General features: G+C 36.8%; 1 protein-coding gene across 7 annotated transcripts in view; it reads left to right on the top strand.

The window, feature by feature from the left end:
• Positions 1 to 12,492, top strand: part of LOC117410632 (CSC1-like protein 2) — a 66,313-nt gene that overhangs the window by 27,642 nt on the left and 26,179 nt on the right. For 6 of the 7 annotated variants that reach the window (XM_034017317.3, XM_059024941.1, XM_034017316.3 and 3 more), the window contains 9 exons: positions 948 to 1,027; positions 3,264 to 3,305; positions 5,368 to 5,458; positions 6,577 to 6,614; positions 7,081 to 7,223; positions 8,659 to 8,710; positions 10,562 to 10,670; positions 11,120 to 11,190; positions 12,307 to 12,387. In XM_034017317.3, coding sequence (XP_033873208.1) covers positions 948 to 1,027; positions 3,264 to 3,305; positions 5,368 to 5,458; positions 6,577 to 6,614; positions 7,081 to 7,223; positions 8,659 to 8,710; positions 10,562 to 10,670; positions 11,120 to 11,190; positions 12,307 to 12,387 — 707 coding nt within the window. The remainder of the gene's footprint in view (positions 1 to 947; positions 1,028 to 3,263; positions 3,306 to 5,367; positions 5,459 to 6,576; positions 6,615 to 7,080; positions 7,224 to 8,658; positions 8,711 to 10,561; positions 10,671 to 11,119; positions 11,191 to 12,306; positions 12,388 to 12,492) is intronic. The other variant, XM_034017321.3, reaches the window with a different exon arrangement.

Below are 12,492 nucleotides of genomic sequence, written 5' to 3'. Positions count from 1 at the left end.
CATACAGACTGTGTGGAAGAAAACACCCAACACTGCAGGCAAAGCATAGGCTGATCGACCACGACTTCATGAAAGAAAAGGGGGTGCAGAGGGTATTAATGCTATTAAGAATAGAATAGTACAGTTTAGATGTATGAAGCTACTATTTACAAGACTCCCATTGCATAAATAAGACACAATTGAGCTTGTTACCCATACACTGTGGCTAATAAAACACATATTAAAACCTGGAATGGGTGAAACTGCTATGTAATAGGGGTATTATTTCCATCCCTGATATATGTGTGTGTTTTAGTGTTTTTATTTCTTCATTGGTTTGCGTTATGCTTTTAAGCTGCTACTAGGAATAAGATTCTGAAGGATAATGACTGACCAACATGATTGCCTAAGAGGTTTAATACTATCCAACTAACAAACAATTTTTTATTTGCCTGTTGTGTTCCAATACTTGTTGAAATGTCTCCAAATGAATACAAAAAAGTACTGTATTGGGACTGATTTTATTAAAATGCAGAACGGACCCTTTGCTTCCATGAATCCATCACAAAATGGTCCCATATTGAAATGCATGCAAAATATTAGGTTATGCAATGATGACTACCAAACTTCAACTACCCCACCCCTAGCAGTTGTGTCATTAGTACAGTATGAATACCTGTTGGAAGGAGTGTAAAATTAAGTAAATTGGGAAACATGGGTCAGGCTGGTGAATTTCCACTCCCTGTTACTGCCAGACAGTGTCCTTAGTTAAACTAATTACGGGATGATTGAAGATGGTGACACATTTCCCAGAAGTTGATATAAAAAATAAATAAAAAAAACTGAGTTCCAGCAAACCCCATCATGAAGCCTGAAATGCATGTGTGTATCCTTTTGATTTATTATAATTTTATTATAAACTGTAAAAATCCATGCAGACAATCTATATATATATTTTTATTTTCTAGGTTCTGCTGTTTGTGTTTTCAATTTTGCGAAAGGTTGCCTGGGATTACGGGCGGCTTGCTTTGGTGACAGATGCAGACAGGTAATTATATAGACTGATTGGTGAATAGCTTGTACATCTACAAATTATTGATTTGTCCTTGAAAGTTGATCAAAAGTAAATGAATAAATAAAACAATGGGTACTTTGTTACAAGGCTCAAGAAATACCAACGCTTTCTGACAGCTTATTTAAATTGATACTTGTTCCCAAGCTCCCAAAAAAACAACAAAATAAAACTTGTTTCAGGAAAAGCTGACACAGGAATACCGGATGTGTGCAAAATCCTAGATTACAATCTATGCAGTAGAAAATTAGATCTACTCTACTGGCCCAGAAATGTATAATCTATACAAATGCAGATATAAAGTCTTAGGGGTAGATGTACTAAAGTGTTGCGTTTGCCACAATCGTTGCAAACTACGTGCAAACCAGTCGGAAGTGTAGCGTGAAATGTACTAAACAAACGCAACACTGTTGGCATCATTTGAACTAATGTTTTGCAGCTGCAGTTCCTGTTTGTGCTTTAGCCTTAAATGAATATGTAATTCTGGGCGTTCCTGCAGAAATTTCCTGCAATGTGTACAATGCAGCAGCATTGGCTAAAGTACCAAAAAAGTGCGCTAGGTATTCATTTGATTTTACTACTGTACTGTATACTGTATAGGCCTACTGTACAGATTTATATTTTTACATAATGTAATGTGTAGCGTACCCAAAACACATTAGTGTTATTTCAGCGCAATGATTTACATTTAAAATACATTGAGAAATGTAAATGTATGTGTGTGCGATTTTATTGTATTGGTTTTAAATCCGACACCTCCTTATGTTGGACAAACATGTCCGGTTTAGCAAGGGGGCTACTGTATGATTATGAAAAGCTCTTTGGGGGTGAAGGTTGGGGCCCCAATATAGAATCTAATGGGATTAAACTGGCTTTCATTTTTTATATATATAACAGTATTAAAATAGGTAAAATGAAGATGGAACAGAATGCATTGTATAGATGACGTTTACATTTAACAAAAACAATGTTATTTTGATTCTTGCACCCTTGCATGTATAACCGTTATCCTTCGGGCACTCTCTGCTGCAGCAAACCACAACTCAACTGCCACTATTTTATTTGAAAAAATAAAACACAACTCTTTCTAGAGATCTCTCTAAGATGACACAAATAATATTTAAATTAGTATATTGCGGCTCTCTTCATTAACATATTTTTTCTTAGTACATACAACAAAATGTGCACTTTGCGAATTGTCTTAACGGAAATGCAAATTGCTGTATGTTTGTGCTGCGACTGGCCCATCTTACTACATCTACCCCTTAGTTGCATCCAAAATTACAATAACTAAAAACTGCAATGTAGTTTTGACACTTATGATTAGGGTGCATGTGTGCATCTGGTTGGTGCTAGCATGAGACTGTGGGAATATATGGAGGAATCTTTCTGTAATGATCCCAATGATGCAGCATCAACAACATGGCTTGGTAACCCATCTCACACTCTCACCACTCTGTGTAAAGAAATGTCTCATATCCTTAAAATGAGTTGGCAATCAAGTCCACCCCCCTCCCTAATTCTTCTTTGTTTTAGGCTCAAGAAATTTCCTCATCCTATCTTACTGGCTCATTCTTTTGAACCCTGGTTGCTCTTTGACTGTCTCCAAGACCACTCTCTCTTTGTCCTTTGGTAATGTGGTGGCCAGAACTGATCACAGTATTTTTGGTGTGGACTCACCAGTGTGTTATCCAGCCTCATCATGACCTCTAAAGTACTCTACATTACTACGCCCAAGCATTCCATTTGCCTTTTTAATTTAGTCCCCACACTGTCTGATTGGTCACAGAGATAAGTCTATTACAACACCAAGGAGTTAGGAGTTATTAGTAATTGTTCATGTAGCTATAAGGAAGGTACAATTAATTTCAACAGGGGTTTATTCTGTTCAACAGGTTAATGTCAAATGCTAAGCCCCCAATTAATCAGTTCAAACATCAAAGACATTGAAACCAAGCAATGGGGAGGCTCATATCTTTTCTGTCATATTGTTCATTAACATTTTGTCCACAGCAGCATTGCAACGTGTTCAAATGACTTTATAATTACCCTGTGCATTGTACTGAGACATGTTTTAACCAAACTGCATGTTATGCAGCACCTCAAAATCTTTTAGTTGTTTTCTTTTAGTTGTTTATTAGCCTATTTTTTATTAATCTTTGATATTTATTCATTTTTTTAAACCTTTATTTTCTTTGTTTTATTTTTTAAGACAGGGGCAGAGTCACAGACATGTCAAAGAAGAACGGAAATAGTATGTTTTTAATTATTTTTGTGTCTTTTTCTTTTCTCTTTCTCCCCTTGAGTTGTATTTTATTTGTTTATATTTGTTTTCAAGTCTTTGGATTGGGTTTCAAGGTCTGTCTTTGGTTTCCATGTAACAGCTCAACAATATATGAAATATCCACAAAGCATGCATGATAAGTTTTGCTGTACTATGCTGCTTGTTGTTTTACCCGCACAGCAAGAGAAACAATTCTCTGAACACGGAAAGGCAGGTAACTCCTTCCTGTTAATTAATTGGTTATTAAAAGGCATTACAAGAAATAAGTGCATTATGACTATTTAAATGGAGCTGAGTATATGAATAAAATGAAAATTCAGCTGAAGAAGGGCTTCTGTCCTTAACATCCTGAAATAAAATGATTTTTTAATTACACCTTTTGTGTACAAGAGCGGGCTGTAGTCGGCAGTTTTTAGGAATAATGACAGTGGGTCAGCTGAGTTTCCTTTGCTTATGAAGCCCGAATCCTTCCTTTGATCTTCGAAGGGATGAGTAACATGAATGGAAAGAACTGTGTGCCACTCCTGCCAATTAGTGATTTAAACATGCACATGCATTCAGCACTGGCATTACTGTATTTTGCTTGTAAGTTTGCAGCCGTTTTGGCATGTTTATATGTCTAACTTAAGCGGTTAAGCCAATTGGTTACTCCTGGGCAAAATTTCACAATATGTGTTTACAGCATTGCAAAGGGTTAATGATTAAGTATCCTATTCTGATTAATCAATACCTCTTTTTAGTAAGAACTCTTTTGGAGTCTACCTTAGAAATGCAAAAAAACCTAGATAATAATAATCGTCATGTATCAATGAATATAATGCTTGTAATAGTCTTAAACCTAAAACCCTACAGAGCTACTCGCAGACCACCATGTGGTTCCTGAATGAAGAAAATAGTCCATCATAGTAATATGGGATGTATTTTAAGCAAATTTGAGAGGAATGTAATTACAAGTAATTGTCCTGAGTACTTTTTTTTTCTAGTTTCATACCTGTAATGTTTTATTCCTCTCTGACTATTTACTTTTGCCTCATGCTTCAAAATATGGACCCCTTTATCATGTATTGCATTGCTTTTCAATGTTCATAAGTCAAACATCTAGTCATAAATGCTCACCTTGCCCATCCTACTTCAGCGCTCCTGCTAAAGAGGTTTTGTGTTTCGTAACTTCTAGCTTCATTTAGTAGGCTGTTCAATACCGAACTAACCAGCTGCCTGCAGTGAAACTTATGGTATCCACCTAGCTTTGTCAGTTTAAAAGTTGAACATCTGTACCTTTATTGATCTGTCATGACATTTTGGAAAAGAGCATCACAGATGCCAATACTGACAAGCTCGTTCCTTTGTAATGCAGTGTTGATTGGCCAGACCTTTTAATTCTCAGTTATTCTATTAGTGGGAGATCACATTGGTGCCTTAGTTGAAGTTACTAAAATGGGCCCTACAAATCCTGCTTCCCATTTCATAGGGTTGTAGGACCATGAAGTCAGCCTTTAAACATCTATTATAATTATAATGGCCTTCTGTATTGTAAAATTGCAGCAAACTGCTTATTTAGAAGAAGTCGTCCTACCTAATGATCACATATAATGCTTTTCTGAGCACTGTTGGGGGGGGGGGGGGTCCTACTGGTCTTTTAAAGGCATGACTAACCATTAACAATTCCTCTGTCTCCTTCTGTTTTCACCACCTGTAGAGAAAAAAGGAGCACAAGCGCCTTCTCATCTGAACTAGCCTGTTTGCATCTTAACTGAAAGGAGCAGAATTGCCTTGTTCTGTCAAATGTTGATTTAGGATTTCTCAAACCTTGCATTTAATGTCTCTGAAGCCAAGGCAGTATGGGTGTAAAGAACATGATTAAGTAGCACTGTATTGGTATAAGATTGAAAACTTTCAGCTGTGAAGAAATGTATGCTGCATTGCTATAGCAATGAATGCATAGTATAAGAGCATGTGATATCAAGCAAAAGATCATTTCAAGTATTTTTTGTCTGTGCCACTTCCTGTAATAACTCAGTGTTTTGTTTTTTAGTGTGGCGTCTGCAATCCATGCCGAAATGCCCCAGAGTTATGAGCGACTAACATCGGTCTCCAGTTCGGTAGACTTTGACCAAAGAGACAATGTAAGCTAATGGTGCTCTCCTTAATCACCCCCCACCCTCCCCCACTGTTTTACAGACCACTGGTGAAATCCATTCCTTTATTCGTAGGTAGGGTGCAAGTGATTAAACGAATAATCATCCTCAGCAGAAGCCTACCCACCCACACAATCAATCTGCATTTTCCTTTGTGCTATTTTTTTTTGTTTTTGTTTTTTATCGCTTCAGAATTTCAATTTCAAAGGCTTCCCAAAGGGAATTCCACCACCCTCACAATTTACATATTAAGACAGGCTTCAGTTTTTAAATGATTGTAGCCATTCATGCAAGTACGTGGCAAAAGTCCCGTACCCAATGAATGTGATCCGTTTCCATTAAATGTGTATTATCTTAACCCTTCAATGTACACATTGGAGCTTTAAGTGCTCGATTGACATCCCACTGGAGAATTCCGTGCCACAATTGACAGATTTCAGAAGCTACAGCCACCATCAATAGTGTTTAGAATAACTTTGTATTAGTTGTGACCATAGACCTTCGCAATCAGTACAAAATTGGATTGTTACTTCCTATTTTGGGTCAATGCTGTTTTAAAGTGATTGTTGCGAACAAAATAATTATTTATATTTTCCACTTCTTCATGCACATCCATTCACTATATAGGCCTAAAATGTGTGGTTTGCAGCTGGAACTACACTAGGTTAAAGGAATCTCTGTTTGCAGACTTTGCTTTCTTATAGTCTTGTGGGGGGCATTTTCCCCACTGTTTCAGGGCATTCTTTCCTGTCAATAACCAACCAGCCGCTTCCCCTCGTGACTGACATGCTTTCCAGTCATGACCCCAGAGACACCGCTGAGGTGAAATGACCCAGGAAGTACAAGTAGATTTCCTGGAAGGCAAGTCCAGCAAACTGAGAACTTCCTTTACCTAGTGTAGTACCAAATGTTATAACATTTAAATACCTGTTTGAAACTGTACATTTGAGTTTGTAATGGGGAGACGGGCATTGTTAGCTGCAACCAATTTAAGGTCTACTGGCCTTGAATTATTTACTAATTAATGCCTATGTATTTCAAAAGTCCTGGGAGTTTGAAAGATTTGTATTTTTTTTTGTTTTTGTATTTCTTTGTCATTGCTCCAGGGATTCTGTTCTTGGTTGACTGCTATCTTCAGAATAAAGTAAGTATGCCTGCCTCTTGGGGAGATTTAAAGAAAACAAAAGTTGAGTACGAGCTTTGATGTGGCAGAAGGTTTCATATCAAAGCAATACAATTTACTAAATTGAAAAATGCATCAGTATAATATACACAACTAAGATGGCCCTTGATATTGCTTAAAATAAACCACAAACAAAAAGAAAGTACTGTGTAATTTGCAGACCTTCATACACTTGGACTTATTTGTTATGTGTGCTCAGTAACCGAAAACTCATCCCTCCTGGAAATGTGAAGAGACTGGCAACAAGCCAGCTTTGAACCTGAGCCAGGTGTATTCATTACCACCAGTGGAAGCTTGCATTGTGTCTATTCCTCTCTGCAATGCAGTTTACATTTTGGAGTAACAGGCTTATTATAGGTTATAACTGAAACTTGCACATCCCTACATGTGGCATCCTTCACATGACCTGCATCTGTCTCCTTCACAGGGATGATGAGATCCGAGAGAAATGCGGGGGTGATGCTGTGCATTACCTTTCATTCCAGCGACATATCATTGGACTGCTGGTGGTTGTTGGGGTCTTGTCTGTGGGAATTGTATTGCCTGTGAACTTCTCAGGAGACTTGCTTGGTGAGTATTCATTACTGGATGTTTGTGATGTTCATAACTTTTGAACATCCTGTTGGATTGATCTGAAAATGTGTGTGCGTCTTCATAACAGCAAGGGGAATACCAAACAGTTCTCCCCCCAGAACATGCCAAAAACTCACCTGCTGGATAATAGATCTAGTAATTGTGGGCTGCTCTAAGATTGCGGCCTGTACCTTAAGATTATTCCTTGTTCTCTTCTGGTTAATGGTGTAGAGCCGTGTACAGTTTAACATATTTAAGGTTGCTGTCTTGTTGAAAATATCTTCTCTGTTGTTTTGCCAAGCCAATACAGAACTTGGACATGTCACACTCCTACTGCTAGAAGGAAAGTCTTAGAAGGAACGTGTTTGTTTGGTTCAATGAGACCCGGCATCACGTAGAGCATGTTTCGAGGGTGGAGGAAGCTTTTGATCCAACAGCTTAAACAATTTTGGGCATTAAGATAAAGCTGAATGGAGCTCAAACTCTGTTTGTGTGCAGCTGGATGGCAAAAAAAAAAAAAAAAAATTCACTGAATACAACTGAGTATCCTGTCTGCAGATTTCAACGCAAACCATAATATGTACTTTTGATTGCTGCTTTTAAAATCTGATTCAAGTTTCCTAAGTCAAGCTAACCATGGTACATGATCCAGAGGTATTCTGTCCTGACAGCTTTGCACATTTGACATGGATTGAGTTGAGGCTGTCTTGTTGGAGTTTTAAGAGTTATGCTTGTGAGGACTTGCAATTTACAGCACCAATTTGGCTTTCTTGGCTGAATTTTCTTCAGAGCTGCTCTTTGTTGAATAAACAAGGATTGATTTATTCTTTCAAGTTTGCAGGACTCCACTGCTATTGGACAGAGCAGTGCGGGGGCTGCCTGTCTTCCCTCATCCCTTGCCTACTGGCTGCATGGAGGTCTGTTTTTTCTATTTCACGACTCACTTGTGAAATATTAAGTCAACCATAATAAACAGCAGTGGCAGGAGAAGCTGCTGCAGTGAGATCCAAAACAAAAATGTCATGAAAAGCGCTCTTTTGTTATTAATATTATCCCCAGAGATGGGGATATTGTGGCTGAATATTCGTCGCTAGTTTTACACAGATCTAGAGCACCACTCATCCAGTTGTCGACTTGCAAAGGGCATTCTTTAACAAAAGCTATTAAGTGTATAGGGAGAAATCATGTTTTTTTACATGCACATACAGTGGATGTAGGTCATGGGGATTCTTTTCTCTTGATACTGATAGCTGTGATTCTGTATGACGCTGATATGCTTGTTTATTTGTCATTCAGAATAAATAACCATGATCCAAATGATGACACATTATGTTTTTGTTTTTAAGCTCAATTGCATTCATTGTTTGAATATGTAAAACAATCTAGATGTGTTAAATTACTAAAGGATATCCCCTTTTTTATCTTTCAACAGAAAATAATGCATATAGCTTTGGAAGAACAACTATAGCAAATTTAAAATCTGGGTAAGTTCAAATGTGCGTATGTATGTATGTATCTCTCTTTCTCCTTTCTCCTCTCTCCTCCCTCCTCTCTCTCTCTCTTCCCCCGTGTGAACGCTATGGATTTCGAGGAGTTGCCCTGCCAAAACTTTGAAAAAACATATATGCAATACAAAATAGATATAAAATAGATACATAGATAGGCTATAGTGATGTCTGTTAGGCATTTGAAATCACAGGTATGTTTTTAACCAATGAAATGCACTTGGAGGGAAGGAGGAAGTTTGCATATTTGTAATGTGATATTTTGTACCAACTGTAAGTCGCCCTGGAGAAGGGAGTCTGTTAAGAAATAATAATAATAATAATAATAATAATAATAATAATAATAATAATAATAATAACAACTGCCAGGCAGTTTTACGGCTTCCAAGCTCAGTACCAGTTGGAAATTTTGGCAAGTTGTAGCACTGCAGCACAAGTGTCAGCAACAAATCAGTTTTGTGGAGCAGTTTCAGTTCAAAACACTGCATTAGTTCATTATCTCAGGATGCTTTATAACTTTAAACACCATAGTAACCATGAACCTATCTACACACTGTAAGAAGTTGTAAGCTAATTTTACATTTAACCTTAATGAGAGGTCAAAGGACACGATCAAGGTAATTTTTGAATAGAGGACATATGGTTTCCTATATGTGTTCCATAGTAACCATTAACATATCTGCACTTTGTAAGGAGTTATAAGTTAGTTTTACATTTGACTGAAGGTTTTTAAAGAAATGCTTCAGGTGGCCATATTGGTTTACGCACAAACACCATTTTTGAAAAAGTAAATTGTATTCACACAGGGATGATGCTTGTCAACTCTGGAGTTAATCAACTAAACCTTGTTCGACTGAAGTGGTTTTAAATTTAAGAATGAAATGTAGGTCTGGTGGCCATCTTGTTTTACAAAAGAACACAATTTTGCCATATTTGAATTCCATTGTCCCCAGGATGACGCCAACCAAGTTAGGAGTTAGCTGGTTAAACCGTTTGCAAACGGAAGCAGTTTGATGTTTGGGCGCGCTTTGGCAAATTTGGTGGCAGCCATTTTGATTGTAAAATTTATCACAGCAACTTCTGCTTCGCAAACTTGCAGCGGGTTTGGTTGCTGATGACGTATGCGAAGTTTCAGATCAACCTGTTCACTGGTTCCCAAGAAAAAAGATTTTGAAAGGTTTTTCTAAACAATGCGTCAGGCCGCCATCTTGGTTGATGCAGGAGTGCAGGTTTTTTTTGTATCTGAACTGTAATCTACACGGGATGATACCAGCTTCATGTTGATTGGTTACACCGCGTGCGAACAGGAGCAGTTTAAAGTTTTGGGAGAAACAACAATAATACAAACATAATAAATAAACAAATAAATCTTTACAACAATAGTCTTCCCAAGCCAGCATAGAAGCTGAATAAATAATAATTATGCACACATTGATATATATATATGGTCACGTGTTAAGTGCTTTTGGTTTGTTTCTTTGCTTTAAACAAAATGGGGGCAAACTTGTTCTTGGTTCATAACTTCACTGCATCTGCAAACTAACTAACTGGGACTAGCAGGTGTTCAAAAAATGACCATAGAGTTCTTAATGACATCCTCAATCAAGGAATTATTGAGTATTTACAATGCACAGCACTGCATTGTAAATCCTGGGAACAGGGAAGAAGAGCATGTAGAATCAGTTTGTTTTATGAAGGTTTTTTCTTATCTTGTTTTTAGTATAATTTTTTGGATATTTTGTTTTTGTATGGATTTTAAATAATAAAAAATACAATGATAAAAATATGAAGATTTGTTGTGTTTTTTTTTTCTCCCCTTTTTACCAACAGGAATAACTTGCTGTGGTTGCACACTTCCTTTGCATTTCTTTACCTGTTACTGACAGTATACAGTATGAGGCGGCATACCTCCAGAATGCACTACAAGGAAGATGACTTGGTAAGACAGTGTCGGCAGAATTTATCCTGACTTGGCATCCTAGCTAACACAAATATCATTATTGTGGGATTAAGCCATACCATTGTTTTGTGTTAAGAGGTAATATATTATGAAATATGTTTAGCTGGGGATAAAAATAAGGAAAAAACTTCCAATATACTTTTGATAAGTTAAAAACTATAGCACACCATTTGCTTATGTTGCTTAAAAATATAAGAAATGGCAAAACTGCAAATAAACTATCAAGGCAATGCAGGTAGCCAGTGGATTTTTACAGTGGGTATAAAATAGATACATAGATAGACTATAGTGATGTCTGTTAGCCATTTTAAATCAAAGGTATGTTTTTAACCAATGAAATACACTTGGAGGGAAGGAGGAAGTTTTTATTTGTTAATTGGGAAAAGGAACAACTCTAGTGCTTAACATTGCCCCCCTCTTTCCATTAGGTAAAACGCACTCTATTTATAAATGGAATTTCTAAATATGCTGAAGAGGAGAAAATAAAGTTACATTTTGAGTAAGTATTGCCTTTTATGTAAGCACTTCTTGTTCCTTTATAAAAAATACTATTGTGTTCGATACAGTTGTAATGTCCTACACTGCAGTAGTAAACTGTAGTGTTTTGACCACTACCATGAAGTACTATAGTATTTTTATTATGGGTTATCATTCTTTTCATAGAAATAAAACTGAATATCTTGTAAAATGTTTTTTTTTTTTTTTTTTTTTTAACTTTCATGCATATGTGCCAGAATGTGTTCTATTTTTGTTGTTGTCTTGTTCTTTTCCATACTTCAGAAGACTCCAAAAAAAGATAAAACTTGCAAGAAACGTTCAAGTTGACAAACAGCATTTTGGGTCGCCTTATACGTTTGTTTGTTTTTACTTGTAAAGAGATAAACCGCTTTATACTGCATTTACACTCCCTTAAATTGTTACATTTTCCCTAATGGTGCGGGCCGGGCAGCCAGGCAGTGAATTTATTTGAGCCATGTGAGTGAAAGAATGTTAATAGCTCACTCATGCTGTCAGCAGTAGAGTTATTAGATCATCCTCAATTGTGGGATGAGTATGATCTCCTTCTAGAAGCCTCACCACCTTGTACTAAGCTCTTTAAGCTCATTTTACCTTGAATCCATCCAGTTTAAATATAGGAACCTTTCTTTGAAATGCCAGTACCAGTAGCTGCCACTACCATTTAATTAGGTGTTTGAGGGATATTGTGAAGTTACTACAAGAAGTTACAGTACAGATTTATTAGTAGATTAACATAATTATACATGCATTCATTTAAATGCATTACCAGTCCTCTGTGTATAAATTAGCCTCTTTACAGTTGGTTTCTGATTAACCCTTTAAGAAGCGGGCTAACATCTCTTTCAGAATTCCAGTGTGTGTGTTTTGTGATTTTATTTGTATTTAATGCTGAGTCATCAGCCACCAAAATACCTTTTTTTTTTTTTTTTTTAAATCTCGTTATCTTTCATCGTTTAGGAGTGACTATTCTGCATTCTTCTCTTTTATGTAATGTAATTTTATTCAATTTCATGCAAGTCGTGATTTGCTATTAAAGGGCATTTTGTTTTTATTTGAGCTGTCGGTACAACGTGTTTGTTGTTTTTGTATTTTTCAGGCATGCGTATGAGAACTGCAAAGTGCTGGAGGCGCGCCTCTGTTACAATGTGGCCAAACTCATGTCTCTTGATGGAGATAGGTAAAACTGGTCTGAAAATATTCTTCTTCAATCACTAAAAATGCATTTCTATGCAGTACACTGTGCTCAACATTGTATATTCACTGTACAATATTGTGTGTATTT

Source organism: Acipenser ruthenus, chromosome 6 (assembly GCF_902713425.1).
Source record: "Acipenser ruthenus chromosome 6, fAciRut3.2 maternal haplotype, whole genome shotgun sequence".
In the NCBI taxonomy this organism is placed as follows: Eukaryota; Metazoa; Chordata; class Actinopteri; order Acipenseriformes; family Acipenseridae; genus Acipenser; species Acipenser ruthenus.
Note: the sequence above shows the minus strand (reverse complement) of the source record. Positions and strands in the feature narration are given on the sequence as shown.